This window comes from Chiloscyllium punctatum, chromosome 8 (genome assembly GCF_047496795.1).
Source record: "Chiloscyllium punctatum isolate Juve2018m chromosome 8, sChiPun1.3, whole genome shotgun sequence".
Taxonomy (NCBI): domain Eukaryota; kingdom Metazoa; phylum Chordata; class Chondrichthyes; order Orectolobiformes; family Hemiscylliidae; genus Chiloscyllium; species Chiloscyllium punctatum.
In genome coordinates, this window is record NC_092746.1 from 80,185,747 (window position 1) to 80,210,976 (window position 25,230).

Here is a 25,230-nt window from a genome sequence, read left to right on the forward strand (position 1 = left end):
TGAAATATTTCCAATAAAATGTCAGTGCAGCTCTGTTGGTAACAAGTCCTCCTCTCTCACAACATCAATGACTTTCATTTATAACTTGTCTTTAGAGAAAAAAAATCCCAAAGCATTTAACAATATGGATAGGAAAAATGAATGCTCAACAACACATGTATTCTTTCACAGGATGTAGACATCACTAGAAAGGCCAGTGTTTGTCGCCCTTGAACTGAAAGAGTTGCTGGGCCATTTCAAAGGTCTTTTTAAAGAATCTACTACAATACTATGGGTCAGGGGTCCCATGTAGGATGGATCTGATAAGGATGGCAGATTTCCCTTCATTAGTAAACTGGCTGAATTTTCTATGACATTTAATGTCATAATTAATTACCTTTTAATTCCAATTTTTAAACATTTATTTACAGGATGTGGGCATCGCTGACTGGGCCAGCATTTTCTGCCCATCTCTAACCTCCCCCCTGCAGAAGCTGATGGTGAGCTACCTTCTTGAACTGCTGCAGTTCTAGCAGCGGAGAGGCACCTCCAGTACTGTTAGGAAGGTCATTTCATTGACAGTGACAGTGAACGAACGGCAATAGGATTCCAAGTCAGGATGGTGGGTAAATCCCCATTTAATCTTATCCCATTTATTTTGATTTTGTTTCCACACCGTTCAGTCAATGGGACCTGTATTCCCATTTAAACTCATCAGATTCAGTTTTAAGCAATTTCATATACACAGGTCATAAGACCAAGTGACATGATTGGTACCAGTTTTCAGTGGACTGTGCCACTCCCTAGCTCACCCTTGGCTGCCAATCTTCTGACTTCTTAGAAGGAAAAGCAAGTAAAACTCCTGATTGACACACACAAATCATCTTTTACACTTCAAAATGGAGGTCCAGTATGACCAGTATGTTCATTTCCAAGTGTTACTGGTTTTCTTTCTGAGCTGTAGCCTCTCCTGCTCCCTAACACACCACCTTGCTGCCAACTGTCTGCCCTGCAATTTCTGCCACTCCCAGACTTACCCTCTAACTGAATCATTTTATTGCTGAACTCTCCATGCCGGTCTCTGCTGGTCACAACACTGACCTCTGAACTTGTTTGTCACTGACACTAGGACCCTGGGGATGTGACTGCAGTGAGGACATCAATTCCAACAGCCCCAGGTCGACATCACTGCAATGCAGGGATCTGCACTCTCACAACATGGAGGCAAAGGGATCAGTGGATTTGGTGGAAAAGTATGGACCGGCTACTCCATTGGATGCTGGATTAGTGGTGCAGGAAGAGCACAGCAGTTCAGGAATCCTGATGAAGGGCTTTTGCCCGAAATGTCGATTTTACTGCTCCTCGGATGCTGCCTAGACTGCTGTGCTCTTCCAGCACCACTAATCCAGAATCTGGTTTCCAGCATCTGCAGTCAATGTTTTTACCTACTCCATTGGATGATCAGCCATGGTCATAATGAACGGTGGAGCAGGATCATGGAGTCAAATGGCTCTCTTCTGCATCTATTTTCTAAGTTTCCATTAACTCTGGAGCTCTAGTTTGGAACTTATGTCCTCGTTCAAGAATGGCTCTAGGTCCAGATCTGATCATTGGTCACCGAGGCATAAATCCAGATAGCCCACCTCGCATCAACCCAGTTAAATGACAACAGCACACCTACACCTACAAAATCCTCTTTATTAGCATTTGGGCAGGTGATGACAAAATTAGGAGGGCTGGCCCATAGCTTAATAAAACGCCAATCTGATTAAAACCTCCGTGCAGAATCATTCCTTCCTATATCCCAGACAGCAACATTGCCATCCCTGGACATGTCCTGTACCACCAGCAGGACAGACCCAGAAATGGTACTGTGGTATACAGTTGAGATGTGAAGATATCAGGTTAGAAATATAGGTTTGATTGAGAAATAACTATAACTAATTAGGTAGGCCATAGGTAGATGTTAAACAAATTTATAGGTCAAGTTTCATGTCCGAGTTGACCATTGAAAACAGCATTTGCAACCCATAAGCAAAGCCAAAAAGGTGCACTTTGGAATTCAGATAACCTGGAAGAGGAATTGAGGGTGACACACATGTCTATTAACTTCCTTAATATGGTAACAGCTCAATGAAGACAACAAAAAAAAGGAGTAATTTAGCAATAGTTTAATCATTGAAAAGAAGGGCTGGAATAAAAAGTGGCAAGATTGTACATTGACATAAAAATCAGATCATAAAATTCCTAAAGTGCAGATGCAGCCCATTAAGTCCGCACCACCCTCCTAAGAATGTCCCTGTAACCCTGCATTTCCCATGGCTAACCTGCATACCTTTGGACTGTGGGAGAAAACCAGAGCACCCGGAAGAAACTCACGCAGATATAAGGAGAATGTGCAAACTCCACACAGACAGTCACCCAAGGGTGGAATCAAACCTGTGTCCCTGGTGCTGTGAAGCAGCAGTTTTAACCACTGAGCCACCATTACAGGAGGAATACTGGAACAATCCAACAGATAAGAGATGGCAAAGATCATTTTTCACATAAATACCAGGCTTAGACAACACTCAAATATTCAGAGACAAAAATTGAAATTATTGGAAAAACTCAGCAGGTCTGGCAGTATCTATGCAGAGAAATCAGAGTTAACATTTCAGGTCTAGTGATTCTTCCTCAGAATTCACTCAACCACAATATCCGCAGTTTTTTCAGGTTTTACTCAAAGCTAGAGGCATAAAACATAATTTTTACTGATAAACCTTAAAGAAAGTATCCTTTTAAGGTTGAATAAGGGGTGATGAAAAAGATATCCATGGGGTATAAAACATCACAAAGATTAATTTGGTAAGAGCTCTCAACTTCATAAATATGTCTTCACCAAATAATTTCAAATGAGAATACAACATCGCGTGAAAGTGGGAAGAACTATACAGTCTAAAAGTTTAAAAGATGAGAGACTTAACAAACAATCCAGGTCTTTTTCAATATATAATTGCAGTTACATCACACTGTAAACTTTTGCTGTAAAATCTGTGTCTTACGATCTGATACTCCACAACCACCTGACAAAGGAGCAGCACTCTGAAAGCCAGTGCTTCCAGATAAACCTGTTGGACTATAAACTAGTTTTGTGTGAGTTTTAACTTTGTACACCCCAGTCCAACACCAGCACCTCCAAATCATTCAATTTTTAGACAGTGTTAGATATTGTATTCTTAGCTATTTTTGGATATTTCCAGATATTCTGAGGTGTTCTTAAATATTTTTGATTAGTTATAAATAACATCAAACTGGATTCTATTAAATTTGGTATAATATCTTTTGATTTCAGCAGTCATCATCAACAGTGGTTCAGTAATACCACTACTGAGGTGGTTGTGTTGTGATGGATAAATCTATGAGACAGAGCCTGTGAGAGTTAGTGAGGAAACCAACGAGAGAGAAAAACCTAGTAGACCTTGTCTTCTTCAAGCTGCACCCAGATACTTTCTCAGGATGGCAGAGCAACTCTGAACTTTATAAGTTCCAAACTTCAAGCATTGTTACATGACTACTAAGGTCATAGGTACATCACAGCTTAACTCAAAGCCTCATCAGCATATTCAATAAACTTTATTCCTAACTCTCCTCCCGCCTACCTCCTCAGTTTGCAATATTATTAACCAAATATATTTTCTTAACATTATTGACAGAAACCTTTAAATTAAACATGCTCCCCTTTAACTGAATATATCTCGTACCTCGACTCCTACACTTTCCCCATAAAGTCTGTTATTCGTCTATTATTCACAAATTCAAACATTATGGGGATCTCTCATTTCTTCCTATTCTGGTCATTTGAAATGGAGTAAGAGGGTTTGGATTTTTAGGTTGGAATTTTACAAGAATTATGATATGACCATAAAACTGCTTTAAATTCAGGTGTTTTTAAAATTAATTTAATCTTGATCTGAACGCACATCCCTGAAACATTTGTCTCGGGTCCTGGATCTCAAGTCCAATATCATTAACACCTCAGTACTATCTCCCCTCATCATGTTGAAACAGCGTAGATGCTTGCCCTTACTGCCTGGGTGATGCTATGACATTGGTGCAAGTGGCAGAGGAAAATTGAGCAGGCAAAGTCACCAGGCTATAATGGGCTGTGTTAGAAAGCTGGACTCCCAGAACTGAGCAAAAAAGAACAGTCAAATTAATTGTTTAACTTATTTGTGATTAAAGCTTAAAAAAAACTCATTTAAAATAGTAAAAAAGAATAATTTGAGAATATATTTTTGTCCTTCTCAGATGAATGAGTGATCCCAAGCCATATGCTAATATATTTGTAACCTTAGGATTCCCCATGTTGAACTGTTTGGAGATTATACTTATGCTTAAACAATCTCAGTGATTGATTTAAATGTCCAGACTTGAATTGAAACTGCATGTGGTTTGGAACCAATGAATTGTTCACATCTGCTACAAAAGGAATCCCTGGAGTTATTAGGCCAGATGAATAGAGAAAAGAAAACAAAATAAGGAAATATTACTTTTGCTATGTCTGTTAGACTAACCTGAGATTATAAATTGTAAAAGGCTGCTCAATAAATTTGGGCAAATTATATGTGCAAAAGGTTGCATGAAATAATTCTATTTTATCATTCACACCAATTTCACCAGGAGACAGGGCAATGCCAGGAGGCATCTAAACAGAGGAGGAACCAAACACAGTTCCCCCAGATGTCTCAACTCAAGCCAGTTCTAATGTTTTCAGGTCCTCTACCTCGACGCTGCCTACTTCTCACTCTGAGTTGGAGTATTTCATGTTGATGTTTCACATTGTTATAGAGCTGTACAGCATGGAAACAGACCCTTCAGTCCAACTCATCCATGCCGACCAGATTTCCTAAATTAACCTACTTCCATTTGCCAGCATTTGGCCCAGATCCCTCCAAACCCTTCCTATTCATGTACTCATCCAGACGCCATTTAAATATTGTAATTGTACCAGCCTTCACAACTGGCAGCTCATTCCATACACGCACCACTGTCTGTGTGAAAAAGTTGCTCCTTTGATCCCTTTTAAATCTTATCCCTCTCACCTTAAATCTATGCCGTCTAGATTTGGACTCCGCTATTCTGGGGAAAAAACCTTGGCTATTCACCCTGTCTCACCTATGTCCCTCATGATTTTATAAACCTGTATAAGGTCACCCCTCAGTCTCTGATGCTCCAGGGAAAATAGCCCCATCCTATTCAGCCTCTCCCCATAGCTCAAACCCTCCAAAGTTTCACAACATCCTTCCTATAGCAGATTGTTGTAGTTTATTCAGATTAGACATCAATCTGAAAGGTCACATGGTTTATTCTGTTTAAATAATCTGGACAGTCTGCAGAATATTTGGCATTAAATGGAGATTTTGCGATGTAACCATCAAAATAACAAAGATTTCACTAACCTCACTGCAAGGGACTTAATGCTTCAAATTACAAAACTGATTTTTTTATTCCTGATTTTTCTTCCTTTACTCAATTTGATTTTCGTTAAGCATTGCCTGAATAATTATCTTAGCTTGCTGCTATATATGTTTTGAAATGAATATTTCAGAAATTTGTGAACTCACTATTAAAAGTCTTAACTGTAACTCAGCCTAGCCTTTTAAGATGAAAGCAAAGCTTTTTGGCTCTTCCCCCTAGAGATCAAATCTGCTTTGGGCCGTGTGTTAATTGATCTCTTTTCACAGATGCTTAGTTCAGATTTCTCCCCTTAGCTGCTAGTGGGCTTTTACTTCATATTCTTGAAATCTCGTTTCCACTATTACAGATGGTATAGGGCTCTTTGTGCCATGGTGTTTTCTGATTGTTTCTCTGGAGGAGTTTAGATTCAGAGATACCGTTTAGCTCTGGTGACTTTTCTGGCTGCTCTGGTCCTGATGGTTTACTTGATGTTTAAAAAAATCTTGATTTTCACTGCTGCTATGACTTTTTTAGGCAATGGTTCCAAAGCTACCAACCTTGTTGATTGTGAATTTTGATGCCAGTCTATGAGTTTATTTTCATGATAATCTGGTTGAGGAGAAGACAAGAACTTACTTCAGCAGTGGACATCAAAGTAACACGAGTTATTATATATTAATACTAAAAACTGGTGTACATAGATATACCAGACTGGGATGTATATTTACACTAGGGGAGAACCAATCTATCTTCATCTTGTGTCTATGTCCATGTGCTGTTAAGACTGTTATTCTAGGGCATTGCAGTCTTCTTGCAGAGAGTGTGTTGTAATACTACCCACGCTGTTATTTGTACTTGGTGATGTGTAGGATCGTGACATTTTTGCAAGGTTGTTTCAGCATCCTAAAGCCCTTAAACAATTGTGTTATCAGCAAATGTAGTAAAACTGAACAATCTCACATCAATTGCTCATGGCAAGTGGGAGGAAAGGTGCTCTGAATTCTGAGTATGCCAAATGTTTCTAGCATTTACATTTTCAACAGACTTTCACAGTCTGTGGCATTTTGTTCTTTCCCACTCTCTCTGTCTGATCAACCTATTCCTCTCTGTGTATCCCTCCATCTCTGTCTCATCCCTTCAACCTTCTAAAAATACAAAAATCTTTGGAATTCTCTACCCCAAAGGTTTGTGGAAGCTTAGCCATTGAGTATGTTTAAAGTAGAGATTAACATATTTCTAAATACCAATGATATAAATGATTATGAAGACAGTGTCAGAAAAAGGTATTGAAATGTATGATCAACAGTGATTGTGATGAATGACAGAGCAACTTCAATGGGCTGTATGGCATTATGTTCCAATAATCTCTACCACTAAATACCTAGAGAGTAAGAAATAGCTTATGATTTTCTTTCAGAATGAAACTGAAGATCAGTTATAGGACAGGAGAAAGGTCTACCGTCTTCATTTCATACTTGAAGTGGGGTTGAAGAGAGCAAAGATTCTAAAGTGACACAAAAAAAGAGGCAACAGGCTGGACTTGTCAGGAGACAGTTGAGTCAAGGAAAACAGCAGGAGTGAGCCAACAGTCAGCACTGACTAAGAATCTGAAAGCAAATGAAAAGAATAATTGTGTATTGTTCAGGAGGTGGAGGAGGATGGTGTCAGGAATGAAACTGGTGGGGACAGAAAAGTGAATAGCCAGAAAAAAGGCTGGGAAGAACTGACCAGAATGCAGATGAGAAAAAACAGAAGGTAGTACTGAGTTGATGAGAGGCCAAAGGAAAGGCTGAAAGGTAAATGTAACTCAGTAAAAGTGAATAGATACACATTTTCTAAATGAACATTTTACTTGAAATGGGAATGGCCACTGGAATAAGAAAAAGTTTTTAATTTTTTTCATTTGAAGTAAGGTTGATGTGGTTGTGCTGAGCAATATGGAGGCAGAAGGTGCTGTACATTAGAACATCCTGGGGAGACACTGAATGAATACTTTTCGTCAGTATTCACTCAGGAACAGGACATTGTTGCCAATGTGAATACTGAGTCACAATTAAGTAGAATGGATGGCTTTGAGGTATGTAGGGAAGAGGTGTTGGAAATTCTGGAAAGGGTGAAAATAGATAAGGCCCCTGGGCCTGATGGCATTTATCCTAGGATTCTCTGGGAAGTATGGGAGGAGATTGCAGAGCCATTGGCCTTGATTTTTATGACCTCGTTGTCCACAGGAATAGTGCCAGAAGACTGGAGGCTATCAAATGTGGTTCCCTTGTTCAAGAAGGGGAGTAGGGATAACCCTAGTAACTATAGGCCGGTGAGTGTCACTTCTGTTGTGGGCAAAGTCTTAGAGAGAATTGTAAGGGATAGGATTTATGAACATCTGGATAGGAATAATGTGATCAAGGACAGTCAGCATGGTTTTGTGAAGGGCAGGTCATGCCTCACAAACCTTATTGAATTCTTTGAGAAGGTGACTAAGGAGGTGGACAAGGGGAAAGCGGTAGATGTGGTGTATATGGATTTTAGTAAGGCATTTGATAAGGTTCCCCATGGTAGGCTACTGCAAACGATACGGAGGTATGGCATTGAGAGTGAGTTGGAGGTTTGGATTAGGAATTGGCTGGCTGGAAGAAGACAGAGGGTAGTAGTTGATGGTAAAGATTCATCTTGGAGTGCCATTACTAGCGGTGTTCCGCAAGGATCTGTTTTGGTACCATTGCTGTTTGTCATTTTTATAAATGACCTGGAGGAGGGGTTAGAAGGTTGGGTGAGCAAGTTTGCGGATGATACAAAAGTCGGAGGAGTTGTGACAGTGAGGAAGGATGTGTCAGGTTACAGCGGGATATAGATAAGCTGCAGAGCTGGACAGAAAGGTGGCAAATGGAGTTCAATGTAGCTAAGTGTGAGGTGATTCACTTTGGTAAGAGTAACAAAAAGATGGGGTACTGGGCTAATGGTCGGATACTTGGTAGTGTGGAAGAGCAGAGGGATCTTGGTGTCCATGTACACAGATCTCTGAAAGTTGCCACCCAGGTAAATAGTGCGATGAAGAAGGCATATGGCGTACTGGCTTTTATTGGTAGAGAAATTGAGTTCCGGTCCTGAGGTCATGTTGCAGTTGTATAAGACTCTGGTGTGGCCGCATCTGGAGTATTGTGTGCAGTTTTGGTCGCCATACTATAGGAAGGATGTGGAGGCACTGGAACGGGTGCAGAGGAGGTTTACCAGGATGTTGCCTGGCATGATAGGAAGATCGTATGAGGAAAGGCTGAGGCACTTGGGGCTGTTCTCATTGGAGAAAAGAAGGTTTAGGGGTGACTTGATAGAGGTGTACAAGATGATTAGGGGTTTAGATAGGGTTGACCATGAGAACCTTTTTCCATGTATGGAGTCAGCTATTACAAGGGGGCATAGCTTTAAATTAAGGTGTGGTAGGTATAGGACAGATGTTAGGGGTAGGTTCTTTACTCAGCGAGTCGTGAGTTCATGGAATGCCCTGCCAGTAGTAGTGGTGGACTCTCCCTCTTTATGGGCATTTGGAGGATAGTGGGCTAGTGTAGGTTAGGTGGGCTTGGATCGGCGCAACATCGAGGACCAAAGGGCCTGTACTGCACTGTATTCTTCTATGTTCTATGTTCTATATGCATCAGAGACAGAGATTTTGACTTTCACGTCTGGCTATGGAATTGTGAGGTGAGACATTTTGCACCTTCCTAAGTTCAATACTGATCTGAATTCTATTCCTTCCTTACTTCTGTGTGTGGAAGAGCTAGTCAGGGAGCTATTAGGTCTTGTGAGCCACAATGCCATAAAGGAGGACCACCTCCGTTCTTGAGGATCAACTGTCAACGGAAGTCAAGAGTGTGATGGAATATTCCCACCTTATCCAGATGAGTGCAGCTCAAAAAACACTCAAGAAGCTTGACACCATTGAGCACAAGGCAGCCTGCTTGACTGATACCACACCCACAGATATTCACTCACTTCATTACCTGTGCTCTATATCAGCAGTGTGCACCAGCTACAGAATGCACTGCTGATTATTCACCAAGGCTCTTTTGACAGCACCTTCCAAACCCATGACCACTACAAGAACAAGGGAAGCAGACCCTTGGGAACGCTACCATCTGCAAATTCCCCTCCAAGCCACTCCGCATCCTGACTTGACATGTCTAACCATTTTTCATTGTCACTGGATCGGAATCATGGAACTCCCTCCCTGACAACATTATGGGACTATCTATAGCATGTTAATTGCAGTGGTTTATGAAGACACCTCACCATCACCTACTAAGAGAGTCTCAGGATGAGTAATGAATTCTGGCCAAGCCAGCAAATCCCACATTGTGTGAATGAATGGAAAGAAAACAAACACCCATTCCCTAACCCCTATCTCCTGTGCTGCTCCTCCCATTTTCATGACCTCTCCATACTCACCGTCCTCCCCATGTAAAACATGCATGGCAGAGAAAACGGTCCGCTGGTTAGTGTCATACTGAATACAAAGAAAGGTTAATTATTTTAGCCTATCTCCTTTCTCCCCAATACTTGCCCGTCATCTACAATGCACAAGTTATGTGCGTGAGAGAATAGTTTTTCTTTGCCTGGAAATTTTTTATACTTTTTACTTGTCTGAATGGATGCAGCTCCAGCAACACTCATGAAACTGAACACCATCTAGGACAAAGCAATCCAATTGATCAGCATACCACCTACCACCTTCAACCACTGATGTACAGTGACAGCTGTGTGCACTATCAAAAGAGGTTGCATCATAACTCATTGAGGTTCCTTGAAAAGCACCTACCAACTTACAACCTCTACTGTCTCAAATGACAGGGTAGCAGGTGTATGGAAACACCAGCACCTGAAAGTTCCAGTCTAAGCCACACACAATGCTGAGACAGAACTATCTCACCATTTTTTCAGTGTCACTCAGTCAAAGTCCTGGAACTCCCTGTCTAACAACACAATGGCTGCCCTTAAACCCTTTGGAGAACAGCAGTTCAATAAGGTCACTCATTACTTACTCCAGGGTAGTTAAGAAAGGAGAATAAGTGTTGACCAAGCAGCTACTCTCACCATTCATTCATAAATATTTTTTTTTAAACTATCTTCCATAGCCTAACGCTCTGTATCCACTAGGGGCGGACCTCAGGATGACTTTGAAATGGAGATAGAAAATTGAATTTATAGCAATCTGATGCATCTGTCATTCAGAGACACTTCACATTGTGTTATGACCGGGTGATGAGCAATGAATTGAGTCTTTTGTTCTTTTACCCCTTATTTGACAGGAAAAAGTTGCTGCTTTAGAACTTACAGAGAATATACTTTGTCAATTCTGCATGTGTCCTATTATTTACATTTTAAAGTATTAAATTATTTAATCAGGAAGAATAAAGAATAAGATGCATTGATTGAAGCTATTTTCTCCCACAAGCTAATAAATATTTGGTAATGCAACACTGTCAGTCATACACACTCATCTGGACCTGAACTCCATAATTGGCAGCATGAAAAGATAGGCTTACAAGGACTTTATAGTCCATGCGAGTTAAAACAAAGGAGTATACAATCTGAAATTCATTAGCTTGTCTTGATATAGTGAGTCCAACATTAGATTAGATTACTTATAGTGTGGAAACAGGCCCTCCGGCCCAACAAGTCCACACTGACCCGCCAAAGTGCAACCCACCCAAATCCATTCCCCCTTCACGTAACACTACAGGCAATTTAGCATGGCCAGTCCACCTAACCTGCACGTTTTTGGACTGTGGGAGGAAACCCACGCTGACACAGGGAGAATGTGCAAACTCCACACAGTCAGTGACCTGAGGCGGGAATTGAACCCAGGTCTCTGGCACTGTGAAGCAACAGTACTAACCACTGTGCCACCCAGAATTGTGACCACATTGTGTGTCACTTAGTTCATATGTTGTGCTGTATGGTGTAAAGTTCTATACTTAAGGTCTCAGTTTGCGGTCAGTTTTATCCCTAGGAAAACCATTTTTGCAGAACTGGGCACTCCGCTTTCAAAGAAGAGACCGAGGCATACCTTCTCAGGCTGGCTTCAATGAAGCATTATCATCATTTGTTGTCCTTCTTAGTCCATTGATGTAGTATGCCCATCTATATATTCCAAAGATACTATCATTTCACATCTGTGCCAGTTATTGCTTCAAAGCAGGTGAAATACACTGGAATGTCTCATCTCAGAAACATTTGGAAAAAATTAGGGTGACGTGAATCAACAAGATGCTCCCCAGATTTAATTGCCTGTTTTTATCCCACTTTGATGAATTCAAAATTGTGTAACTTGTGGTAAATTCTCTGGCAGTCTTCTTTAAAATGAAAATACAATTGGCTGAAGAGCAACTGTGCAAAAAAAAACATAAAATTGTGTCTTTACAAAACATATTCCCATAACATTTAAAAATAAACACTTGTTTACTAAAGTGATTCAAAAATTGTAATTCCTCTGACATGACCAAATCTGTTATTGAAAAAAACTCTTATACATTTACCAAAAAAGAGACAGATGATCCTTGAATAACCTCGTAAAAACATCAAACAAAATTTGAACATAGCCCCCTGCAAGAATAAGTGTTTCAGATGTTTTCCAACTCAGCCAAGCATTCATAATACACTGCACTAATACATTCAAAAACCCTGGAAAATCTAAACAATAGAGTCAATTGAAACAGAAAATATTTATTTCAACATTGCATATGGCCCTTCAATCCATTTGAAATCAGATGCCCTTTTGAATTAATTGAATGGAGCAAGTATTTCATGGTTTTGTACTTTCATCAGCAACATATTTTTTCAAAGCTAAAATGTCCTGACATTTAAATCACCATCTTAAACATGCCTGGATATCTCAACATATTTTTTAAGTTTCAAATGAGTTATGAGACTTTTCCCAATGGGAAATGTCTTGTAAAGAATCTCAGTACTTAAATAATGTTGGCCAGTATAATGGTCAATATTGGTCAGTGTACTGGTTAACTTACCCTTTTCAGAACATAACAAAGTAAGAAATAGGAGCAGCATAGACCATTTAACCAATTGATTCTGGCCGTAAACCTACCTTCCTGTCTGCTAACTATATCCTTTGACTCCATTGTGAATCATAGAACTGACTTCAATGATGAATCATTGAAGTTGAAAAACATTTAGATTACAATACAGCATCTAATCGTGGCATCAAAAATCATTGAACACTTAACAGTCAAAATGTCCCCATCCTGTAGTAAGCTTCTGCCATTGATCACACATTTCCACCACGGTGCAACTGACTTAGGACTCAGTGTTTATCACTGCTGCCTCACAAGCCAGGAACCTGGGTTTGATTCCCTCCTCGGGTGATTGTCCATGTGGAGTTTGCACATTCTCCCTGGTTTCCTCCAGGTGCTCCGATTTCCTTCCACAGTCCAAAGATGTGCAGGTTTGGTGAATTGGCTATGCTAAATTGCCCATAGTGCTCAGGGATGTGTAGGTTAGGTCTATTAGTCAGGTGAACCGTTAGAGTAATAGGGTAGGGGAATGGGTGTGGGTGGAATACTCTTCGGAGGATTATTGTGGACTCATTGGGCCAAACTGGCCTGTTTCAACACTGTAGGGATTCTATGAAAATCTGCAACAGTCCACAGTTTACAAAACAGTATTTTTTTGCCATTCAAATTGGCTATATGTCTGAGAATACAGGCAGGAGGCTGGAAGAACACAGCAAGCCAGGCAGTTTCAGGAGGTGGAGAAGTCGACGTTTCGGGTGTAACCTTTCATCAGGACCAGTCCTGAAGAAGGGTTACATCCACAACATCAACTTCTCCACCTCCTGATGCTGCCTGGCTTGCTGTGTTCTTCCAGCCTCCTGCCTGGCTACTTTAAATTCCAGCATCTGCAGTTTCTTTTGTCTCTAATATGGCTGAGAATGACAATCCTGAAAATAAGGTGCCTATACGGTCACAATCCAAGGCCTCCTCAATTTGTGAACAGGCCACATATAGACAGCATGGGATTGGAATGGGAAAGGAAATCCTTTGTAATTATCAAAAACTTCATTGACGGGCAAGTATTCAGTTCTTTGCTGACTAATAAGTGACTTGGAAATATGACATCTCGTTGAGAGCATCTAGAGGGGTGACAAGTAATTGCGATTACAAATGTTGCCTTTGTAACGTAGGTTAACATCTCCTCTGCTGTCTTGCCAACTTTAAAATAGCACATTGATGTAGAACTAAATATTTTTTGTTTAACTGGCTTTTCAATAGTTCCAGTCAGCCTTGATGTCTGCGATAACACTGAATTTTTAACAACTGAATATGTTCATTCGATGATGAGTGAATGAATCAGAGTTTGTAAAGAAACATTTCTTGCAATGTGGACATATGAAGATAGGAACAGGAATAGGCCATTCAGCCCTTTGAGCTTGCTCTACCATCACCATCCAATGAGATCATGGCTGATTTGTGGCCTAACTCCTTATACCTACGCTTGACCCATATCCCTTAATACCTTAATTTGTTCATATTTGTTGTCCATCCCTAATTGCTCTGAAGAGATAGTGATATGCTTTCTTCTGTTTGATATAACTGTGCATCATTCTTGTGTTATTCAGAGTCATGTACCTTGGTGTGGGAATGGGTCAGACTGGGTTAAAAAAAACATTGAACCAGTTGAGCCTTTTCTTTCAATACCAATTCTTTATTTACAGTTTGAAAATAAAATTGATGTAAAATTCTCAAACTGCCATAGCAGAATGAGAATTCACATTCTCTACAAGATTTGTCCAAGCATCTGAATTGATTGTCTGTTAGTTACCCATGCTTGCTGACAAATACAACGTGATTAATTCTGTTCCAGCACAGTTTTTTTTTCTCTATAGTTTGTTTTCCAGGTCGCTTTCTAACTTTCAGAATTCTTTGCAGGTCAGCAACATACTGTTTGATGTTCCTGCCTTCAAGTAAATAAAAACAACTGTGGCATAGAACTTAAATATCCAATAACAGAGCTGCAATTTACATCACACTAAGTATTTTAAGTCTTTGAAAAGCTGGAAACCATCTGGAGTCACTTTAGGGAATTGTGTCATATGTGCTTTGGCAAATGCAAGAGAGTTAAAATTAGTGCTTGGGCTAATAGTTGGAATATACAGAACTTCCAAAGACTCTGTGAAACATTTAAGGCAGAATTCTACCATCAGAACTTTCCCAGTGACCTCAGGATTGAACTTCTGATCCTAACTCTATATAGTTTTATGTGGAATGGCAAAATCCCAGAACAGAGGCTACAAGGAGAAATTTGTTACATGATCTACTTGCATTTTGAAAAAAAAGTGTCATCTCGACAAGCACTTTTTGAAATCAGTTATCATTAGAGATATGCGGAACATTTATTAGAATTGTCTGTACATTACATTACTTTGAATAGTAATGGATTGAGTTTCCAGGACCTGTGCTGACCAGTTGTCCTAAATATTTAGAGCAGAATCTTCCAAACATGTGAATGACATGGATAATGGTGAGAAAGTTGGGAAAATATGGTGAGAATAAAAAGACAGATCCTCAATATTGAGAGCAAAGATTTGACTTACCTCTCATGGTCTCAATGGCCAGAGGAGAATCTCCCTCATGAGTAGTGAGAGCCATATTTGTGTTCATTAACATTAGCCAATCCATCTCATTTATACATAGGTTGCTATTCTCCCAAATAGTGAGTAACCAGATGATGTCAATTCCTGAATGCAAAGTCACAACAGCATGCTGACAGCCGCAGCTTGCTGGTGTCTTCTCTGGGTATTCTTATTGGCCAGCATTCCCCAACATCTCAGTTCACACACAATGGGCCTTATCTGTTCATATCTTCCATCCACTGAAATTGGCAAAGCACCAGCCTAAGGAGTTACCATGACACATTTTGGGCTAACCCATAATGCAGTTCAGAACTTCAGTACTGCAACTTGAAGCTCATCGATACCTCACATCATAATGCTGCTCCTAGGCCATTTTTCACACAAAGACAGGCATCCACCTTGTGCATTGAAACAGGATACACCTCTGGGCTGTTAGCTTCCTTTCTCTATGCTCACTCTCAACACACTTACTTGGATGCTCACAGCATCTCTCACTTACCTTTTAGCGATTGGCACTTCATTTAGAACTTACAACCTTACAGTAATTCTGTTTTGCCTTGCTTTTAAGTGCACTATGCTATGTCAATCTCACAGAAATGCAGCAAATGCCAGCAGCTTACATGGCAAACACAACGCATGTGCTTCAACCCAATAGCTAATTCTGAAAGTCAAAAGGAGGTCATTCCTAGCCCAGTCCAGGGAGATATGATCAATTAAGGAGTGCCATCAGTGTCATTCAGTCTCAGTCCAAGTGGTTGACCATTGTTAGATGCTTGATGTGATCAGGGTTATGGGATCCATGTCCTTACAGTGTGGGGATCGGGCCAAAGTCAGTTTTCTGTGAGTGAAGGGCACTGAGTCAGTTGGGGAGTGGCACATAAATACGTCATGGGCTGGTCCATCTTCAGCCAGAGTAGTTCTCCCAAATTGGTCTGGTGGTTAGGGCTTGATAATAAGCATCAAAGGAGGTTATCAAAGGCCAATGCTGTATCGGGGAAATTGGGAGAGTCAAGTGTGGGGATTGGAGGCAGCATGCTGAGATGCAGATCACAGTGAATGGAATGACTCTAGCTATAACTGAATATATAGCACAGAAGGATACAAGGTACTGCTGAGATGGTGGTATGGGACCTGTAATAGTCATCACCATCTTGACTTCAAAGAAACGGAGTCTTTCGAACACAATCTGGAAGCTGCCCCATTACCCCCAAGTTCTCTTCTTCCTTGTGTTCTCTGTCAAGTCCATTAGAACTGAGCTTCCACACATTCCCATGCATTTCTTTGAATTAGATTAAATATCCCAACATACCTGGCCCTACCACACACAGACTCAACCTGCAGGGCTGACTGTGACCAATCACACCATGTACGGTACTGATACTGAGCCATTCATGCTGACTGCAGCTGACTGACAATGTCCAAACCCTAGACTGATATCTTATGCTGCCCTTGGCTTACTATATTGTAGCCACATACTGAAAGCTGTCTTTCTCAATGTGCCTAAGGATGATTGCTGTTAGACTTTGAGACCTTGCCATTTGGTTGAAGCACATGCACTGTGTTTGCTGTGTAAGCTGCTGGCATGTTGTGCAGGCTTGACATTGAGGTAGCACGATGCCTTACAGCAAAGTGTCCAATCCCATGACTGTCTATTGCTGACAACCATTACCAGCTGCCTGACTTTGAGTCAACCCATTTATCCTCACCCTCACATTCTCATCCATGTTGTGTATGTATATCACAAACAATAAGGGACCCAGAAGTGATCTCTGTGGTACACTACTAGACACCAGCCTCCACATAAACAGTCTTCTCCCACCACCCTCTGTCTCCTGCCACTCAGGCAGTTTTGGATCCAAATTGCCAAGTGACCCTGGATCCCATATGCTTTTACCTTCTTTATCAGTCTCCCGTGTGAGTCCTTGACAAAGGCTTCGCTGAAATCTATAAAAGCTACATCAACTGCAGTACCCACATCCACACAACAGGCCACGCCTTGGAAAACACAATCAAACTTATTAGATGTGACTTCCCTCTGTCAAAGCTATACTGACAATCCCTGATCAAACCTTGCTTCCCCAAGCAGACATTAATTCTCTCCTTTAGTATTTTGTCCAGCAGTTTTCCAACCACTGTTATGAGGCTTACAGGTCTATAATTCACTGGTTTAACTCTTATCACTCTTCTTGTAAAGTGGAATCACAGTTGCTGTCCTTTAGTCCTCTGGCACCTCCCTGTGGCCACACAGGGAAATGAAATTTTTGGATCAGAGCCCCTGTAATTTCCTCCCTGATCTCCCACAGCAGCCTGGGATGCAACTCATCCAGACTGGGATTTGGCCATTTTTAAGCCTGTCAAAACCTCCAATACTATCTCACTCCTTATGTCAAACTGTTCAAGACCTTCTAAGTCCCTCTCCCTGAATTCTGTACCTACATCTTCTTCCTCCTGAAGTCAGATTGGAAGCACTCGTTTAATACCTTGTCACTGTTCTCCAGTTCCACACACAGTTTACCCGCTCATGGGTTCTACTCTTTCCCGGGTTATCCTCTTACCCTTAATATACTTAAGGAATGTTTTGAGATTCTCCTTAATTTTGTCCGCCTGTATTTTTTCATACACTCTCTTTGCTCACCTAATTGCTTTCTCAGGCACCTCCCCCCAGTAGTAACAATACTCCACTAGGGCACCCATTAATTTGCTCCCTTTATTTCTGCCAAAGATCTAGTCCTGAATACTCCTAGCTGCCTGTGGTTACCTGGGCTTATTGCTCCTACATTTCATCGAACAAGGAAAATGTTGGGACATTTTCATTTTGAAAGTCCCGACTATCATGTTGTAGATTTACCCACAAGAAACTGTACCCAATCTACTTTGGCCAGATTTTATTAAAATCTGTCTTCCCCAGTACAAAACTGTTTGTTGCAGACCATGTTTTTTTCCTTTCCATAGCAAATATAAATTGTACAGTGTCATCACTGCCACATGAAAAACCCCTTCAGCTTTGTTCCACAGAATTAGGTCCAGCACTGCATTGTCCTTTGCTGAGTCTTTAACATAGAGATATAAAAACTCACCTGAATTCAAGAAATCTCACCCCTATAAATGCTTTACTTTATCATTGTCCCAATTAACGTTGGGGAAGTTGGAATCCTGTAATATAATTACCCGATTGCTGTTTTTACTCACCTCAATGAATTATCTGTTCCTCTATGGCCCACTGACTCTTTGGGAGACTATAGCACACTCCCAGCAATGTGACTGCCCCCTTTCTATTCCTAAGCTCTATCCACTAAGCCTCATTTGAAGATCCTTCCAAGAAGTCATCCCTCCTTACTGCAGTGACTGATTCCTTAATTAATAATGCAGCATCCCCTTTTTTACAGCATCCCTTGTCTCGCCTGAAGATGCTATACTCTAGAATATTGAATTGCCAGTCCTGCCTCTCCCTCAATCACAGAAGTCTCTGACACAATTCCATGTATCAATCTATGTCCTTAACCCATCTGTCTTATCTAAAATACTCCAAGTATTAGTGTAGAGACCATCCAGCCTAGTCTAATTCCCTTGAAACTCAGCATAGCTGAACTTTATCTCTATTAGTTCTTTGTCTAACGTATACTACTTGCCAATTGTCTACCCTTCCTTTGCCGAGCTAGTTTAAACTCCACCCCGCAGCACTACCTAACCTTCCCGCAAGGATGCTGATCCCATTCTGATCCAGATGTAGACTGCCTCACTTGTACTCGCTTGAGAGTTCATCCATGTTGAGTTTCAAGGAAGTTGAGGCTGGACGGTTTCTACTTCAATGTTAGGTGTACAACTTCCATAGTGATCCAGGAATCTGAAACCTTCCCTTCTGTACCAACTGTAAAGCCATGCATTCATCTGCCTTTTTCTCCCATTTCTGGACTTGCAAGTAAGTACTGTGAACCTTTAGGTTCTGAATGAAGAGGCCAAGTGCAAAAATGCAAGGTGAGATGCTATTAACATCCAGTTAGTGAGCTGGAGCCATCAGGTTCCCAATCTGACATTCACATTGGGTTTTGTCAACATGGAAGAATAGGAAATGTGTATCAGTAAGGCAAGGTTAGGTAATAATAGCATGCTAATGCATGCAAATAGTTTTGTTGCTGCTCAGTTGCAAGCCTGTCAACTCATCATTCAGATCCTGGCTACAGAATCAGTGGGTGGCACAGTGGCTAGCACTGCTACCTCACAGCACCAGAGACCTAGGTTCAATTCCCACCTCAGGTAACTCTCTGTGTGGGTTTCCTCTGGGTGCTCTGATTTCCTCCCACAATCCAAAAATGTGCATGTTAGGTGAATTGGCCATGTTGAATTGCAGGGGGTGGGTTGAAGGGCCTGTTTCCACACTGTAAGTAATCTAATTGGGCTTGATTTTGAGAATCTTAGTACTACTGATATCACTACTATTTTCCAACCCACCCATCAATGCCTCCTTCATTAAGGGTCTAGGAATAAATTCCACCTTCTGTTTAACTAGCTACTTCTCATCACTAAAACCTCATATACTTGAGTCACCTTTGTGAACTTCATTTAGACCATTTACCTGTCTTGATGTCCATCCTAAAATAAGGGGATCAGTTTTGGGCACAGTATTCTAATTGTGGCCTCACCAATAATTTTTACACATTCAGTACTGCCTTTTAACTTCTGTACTGGGGAACCTTTGGTTAGGGACATGGGTTAGACTCATAGCACTCAGTTCCAAGAGATGGTCAATGTCTTGAAGGTGCAAGAAGGCAGTTTTGTTGACTGAAGAAGTGGGGGGAGAAAACTGTGCTCAGAGTTAAGTATTTAATACCTTGCCTGCTTGAAAATCCAAAATGTGTGGTCTTCTGATGATGTAATAATAATTGTTGTGTCTTACTGTATTTCATTAATAATGATGTTTTTCGAAGAGGCTGGGTCTCCCTACACTTGATAAAAGAAAGTTAAGGGGTGCCCTGATGGAAGTCTTTAAAATTGGGAAATGTTATGACATAGTGAATATGAGGATCCTGTTTCCTCTTCTGGAGAACAGCATAACCGGAAGTCATAAATACAAGGTCACATCAAGAAATCCAATCAGAAATTCAGAAAAAAAACTCTATAACCAAAGTGTGGTTGATGCAAGCGGCATAAAAGCATTTTAGTAAATATTAGACAAGTAGATGCGAGGGAGAAGGAATTAGGGGATTAGATTAATTTATGAGAGTGAAATTGAGAACTTCAAGTGGAACATGAATGACAGCACATAATGGTTGAGCTGAATGCCAGTTTTTGTGTCAAAGCATAAGGCAGCAGAAAAGTCATTGGGCATCAAATGAAAATGTTTGTTCCTTAATAATAATATCCTCAAACACACAAGACAAATGAAAGGCATATAAAACGCTAAAAAGAAAGTGATCCGGTTGTCTCAATTGCTGTTTTGCGACTTTGCCATAAATGCTAAGTAAGCTTACTCTACCAGTGTGCGAATCCTACACTGTACCTGCTCAAAGCCAGAGTCTGACAAAACTCACCAATGAAGATTTTAACTTCCTCTGCACAGCAAGAAAGATGGACTGGCAGTCTTATGCCTCCTCTACCTCTCTTTTTGCCCCAAGTTCCCATCTGGATCAAACAGGAGCCCCGATTAATCTACTTCAATCAGAACCCTGTTGTGCTCAAAGTGCTCTTTTAACAATCTCCTGGATAGAGCATCCATCGTGAACACCACTTAGGAAAGCCCAGCAGAGGTGTATTGTAAAAGAGGTCCAAAAAAAGGTGTGTCAAAACTGTTTTGTTGAGGAGCTCCTGTAAGCTCCAAAAGAATAATTTAAACTGCTGAAGGCTTGAGGGGGGAAGGGTCACCCTCTCTCTGCAATCACAATCTGCCCATGGATTTAATTGTTTCCTGGCCAGGACTGCCTCCAGCCTGCCTAATTGTTTGGTGCCTGGAGCCAGCAAAGCACACTGGGATGACCATTCAGAGTGTGCAGCTCAGCACAGATTTGGCAATGAGCCTTGACATGGACCAGACCTCTGCTGGTTAGTCATGCATCTTTTAGTTGAATCCACCTTGCTGTGTGTGGGAAATGCACTTGGGTACAAAACATTCACAGTCTATGAAATAGATAACCAAACTGTCAAAATGCATATTATTAATAAAAAGAAACTGTCAAATTAGCTTTGCTCCCTCCATTAGATATCCCCTGATTGGTATTCAGGGGCATGCGTTGCTGGATGTTAATCTGTAGTTATTTGTCTGGCTGCATTCTAGCCGTCCTTGGGAATTCTAATTCACATCATGAAGTGCACAGCCGCAGCTCTGAGGAAGCAGGTGGAAAGGGCACTCAGAGCATTTTTGACCAGACATGATGTGAAAGACGCACAGGGGCTGGGCTCGATATTCTGAGGATAGTTCAGATAGTCCAGAGTGAATCCAAGCCTGATCATTTAATCTGAACAGAGACTGACAGATCAAATCAATGTGTTGTAACGCTTACATTGAAAAAAAATAAGTCTGCCAATAATTTGTGTGAGGTGTATCACTAGCAGGAGGAGACCTTAACACACCGTCTACCTTAGTTACTTACGACTCATAGAAGTATTATAGATTTGCTTTGAGAGTTAAAAGGTTTAAGCAATGACTGAATTAAGTAATATGCAAGTCAAAGTAACACTAACACAAATGTTTATTTAAAAATGAAAGGCACCAATATCATCTTCTGAGAATGTGTTCATCTAAGAAGAGATTGATTTCCATCAAGTAAAAAAGACAAGCCATGAGAGCTTTGGGTCAGCACACCACTTCCTTTAGATTTCTTGCACAGAAGAAAGGCAAGACCTGGACAATGGTTCACTTGAGTCTGTGACACAGATTAAGGTTCTGTGAAGCTGCTTGCAGTTTGCATTCTGCTACTCTCTTAATGCAGTGCTGTGGCCTGGGACACCGCCGGCGAGTTCAGGTTTCCTATGTAAGTCTCCTGATCTCTGTGTAAATCTGTTTGTTCCTCAAATGTTGTTGTTGCCATTCTAACCAGCTTCCTATGCTGTTGTCATGATGTAGCATTAATTGTGAGACACGATTCTGCTTCAGCTCTTTGGCTGGAATCTTGTTGCATACTTTTGTTCACATTTGCCCAAGCACGTCGATATGCAAGTGTAAAAAAAAATTGTTGGGCGGTTACTTTGAGGATTTAATTTAAAATACAGCACTTAATCCTGTTTAAGAAGTGAGGACAAGCAAGGTCAAATGTAGATGTTGTCTGTAGTAAATCATTGCCATCGCACCTGCTGGGTATGTGGTTGTAGAGTGAAAGATAAACCTATTTATTGCTGGTTTTAGTGCAATGCTTTAATGAAATGGCTTATAGGCCAGGTACTGATTAATATATCAAAATGAAATAGCTCTTGCAGACTGTCCTTGCCTCGGAGATTCACAATAATATCCATCGATGGTAGACATTATTGATTCAGACTGAAATCTCTGAATACTGTGCAGAGGAGATTCAGCCATATCACTGATACTTGGCTAGGCAGAGCAAACTGATGATTGTACAAAACACCAATCGTTGAAATTACTCAAATCTTTCCTCTAAATTAATTTGCATACTAATCATTCTAGCAAGTTATCAATAACAATTCTAACTTATGAAATTGGTTTGCTGGTATTTACTTTGTCTCCTATATGTTCTTTCAATGGATAGTCATATGACATGATTAAAGTACAAATATATTTGCAAACTCTATTCTATTGATTTATTGGAAAGAAAAGTTCATTTGATACTTCGATTCAATCAAAACTGAAGCAAACGATAATTTAATCATTGAGAGAGTGCATGTGTTTGTCATTCTATGTATCTAAATGACTACCTACTGTGAGCACCAGTGACTGTGACTGTTTCCTCAAGACAGGGATCTTGTGTAACTCCTAGTGACTAATTATAAACTTGGGGAGCAGTAATTTGTCATCCTCTCAGTTGGTGACGGCTTGTCTTGTGGGACGATGGACTGATGCATAGTATGATCATCACTCCCTATTTTTCTCATTTTGCTGTTTTGTTTTACATCCGTCTATAAGGGTAGTCTCCTAGAATAAACCGTTTAAAATTAAGGACAGCTATGTCAACCTTTTTGAATCAGTTATTTTGATTCAAACATTTGTGGCAAAAGAATATTCTGTTTTATTATTGCATTAATCTATTTCCAAATGTCCAGCTGTTATTCAGTTAGTTGCTTAAAATGAACTTGCTGAATAAACAGCTGGACAGCGCCTTTAGTTGATTTATTCAAGTAAAGATGAAAATAATTATGTAATTATTAAAGAGGTCAAACTGTGATTCCTAATAGACAATAGATGCAGGAGTAGGCCATTCTGCCCTTCGAGCCTGCACCGCCATTCAATATGATCATGGCTGATCATTCCTAATTAGTATCCTGTTCCAGCCTTATCTCCATACCCCTTGACTCCACTATCTTTAAGAGCTCTATCCAATTCTTTCTTAAAAGAATCCAGAGACTGGGCCTCCACTGCCCTCTGGGGCAGAGCATTCCACACAGCCACCACTCTCTGGGTGAAGTAGTTTCTCCTCATCTCTGTCCTAAATGGTCTACCCCGTATTTTTAAGTTGTGTCCTCTGGTTCGGCACTCCCCCATCAACGGAAATATGTTCCCTCCTGCCAGAGTGTCCAGTCCTTTCATAAGCCTATACGTTTCAATCAGATCCCCTCTCAGTCTTCTAAACTCAAGGGTATACAAGCCCAGTCGCTTCAGTCTTTCCGTGTAAGGCAATCCTGCCATTCCAGGAATTGACCTCGTGAACCTACGCTGCACTCCCTCAATAGCCAGAATGTCTTTCCTCAAATTTGGAGACCAGAACTGTACACAGTACTCCAGGTGTGGTCTCACCAGGGCCCTGTACAGCTGCAGAAGCACCTCTTTGCTTCTATACTCAATCCCTCTTGTTATGAAGGCCAGCATGCTATTAGCCTTCTTCACGACCTGCTGTACCTGCATGCTTGCCTTCATTGACTGGTGGACAAGAACACCCAGATCTCTCTGAACAGCCCCTTTACCTAATTTGATACCATTGAGGTAGTAATCTGCCTTCCTGTTCTTGCCACCAAAGTGGATAACCAGACATTTATCCACATTAAACTGCATCTGCCATGCATCTGCCCACTCACCTAACTTGTCCAGGTCACCCTGTAATCCCCTAACATCCTCATCACATTTCACCCTACCACCTAGCTTTGTGTCATCAGCAAATTTGCTAATGTTATTGCTGATACCATCTTCTATATCATTTACATATATTGTAAAAAGCTGCGGTCCCAGCACGGATCCCTGCGGTACCCCACTGGTCACTGCCTGCCATTTCGAAATGGAGCCGTTAATCACTACCCTTTGTTTCCTATTAGCCAACCAATTCTCTATCCAATCTAGTACTTTGCCCCCAATCCCATGCGCCCTAATTTTACTCACTAACCTCTTGTGTGGGACTTTATCAAAAGCTTTCTGAAAGTCCAGGTACACTACATCCACTGGATCTCCCTCATCCATCTTCCGAGTTACATCCTCAAAAAATTCAAGAAGATTAGTCAAGCATGATTTCCCCTTCATAAATCCATGCTGACTCTGTCCTATCCTGTTACTATTATCCAGATGTGCCGTAATTTCATCCTTTATAATAGACTCCAGCATCTTTCCCACCACTGAGGTCAGACTAACTGGTCTATAATTTCCTGCTTTCTCCCGCCCACCCTTCTTAAAAAGTGGCACAACATTAGCCGCCCTCCAATCCTCAGGAACCAACCCCGATTCTATTGAACTCTGGAAAATAATCACCAGCGCATCCACGATTTCCCGAGCCACCTCCTTCAGTACCCTGGGATGCAGGCCATCAGGTCCCGGAGACTTATCAACCTTCAGACCTAACAGTCTCTCCAACACCAAATCCTGGCAAATAGAAATTCCCTTAAGTTCAGGTCCTTCAGCCACTGTTACCTCAGGGAGATTGCTTGTGTCTTCCCCAGTGAACACAGATCTGAAGTACCCATTTAATTCCTCTGCCATTTCTTCGTTCCCAGTAATATATTCCCCTGCTTCTGTCTTCAAGGGCCCAATTTTTGTCCTAACCATTTTTTTGCCTTGGACATACCTAAAAAAGCTTTTACTATCCTCC

At 41.0% G+C, this 25,230-nt stretch overlaps 1 protein-coding gene across 4 annotated transcripts in view; it reads left to right on the plus strand.

Moving 5' to 3' along the window:
* LOC140480693 (voltage-dependent L-type calcium channel subunit beta-2-like) overlaps positions 1–25,230 on the plus strand; it is a 349,445-nt gene that overhangs the window by 117,369 nt on the left and 206,846 nt on the right. Inside the window, exon 1 of one of the 4 annotated variants that reach the window (XM_072575918.1) lies at positions 21,971–22,020. The exons of the other annotated variants lie outside the window; for them this stretch is intronic. Within the exon in view, the coding sequence (XP_072432019.1) occupies positions 21,973–22,020 (48 nt within the window). The 5' untranslated portion in view covers positions 21,971–21,972. Of the gene's footprint in view, positions 1–21,970; positions 22,021–25,230 lie in introns of those variants that run through there. 4 annotated transcript variants of the gene reach the window in all.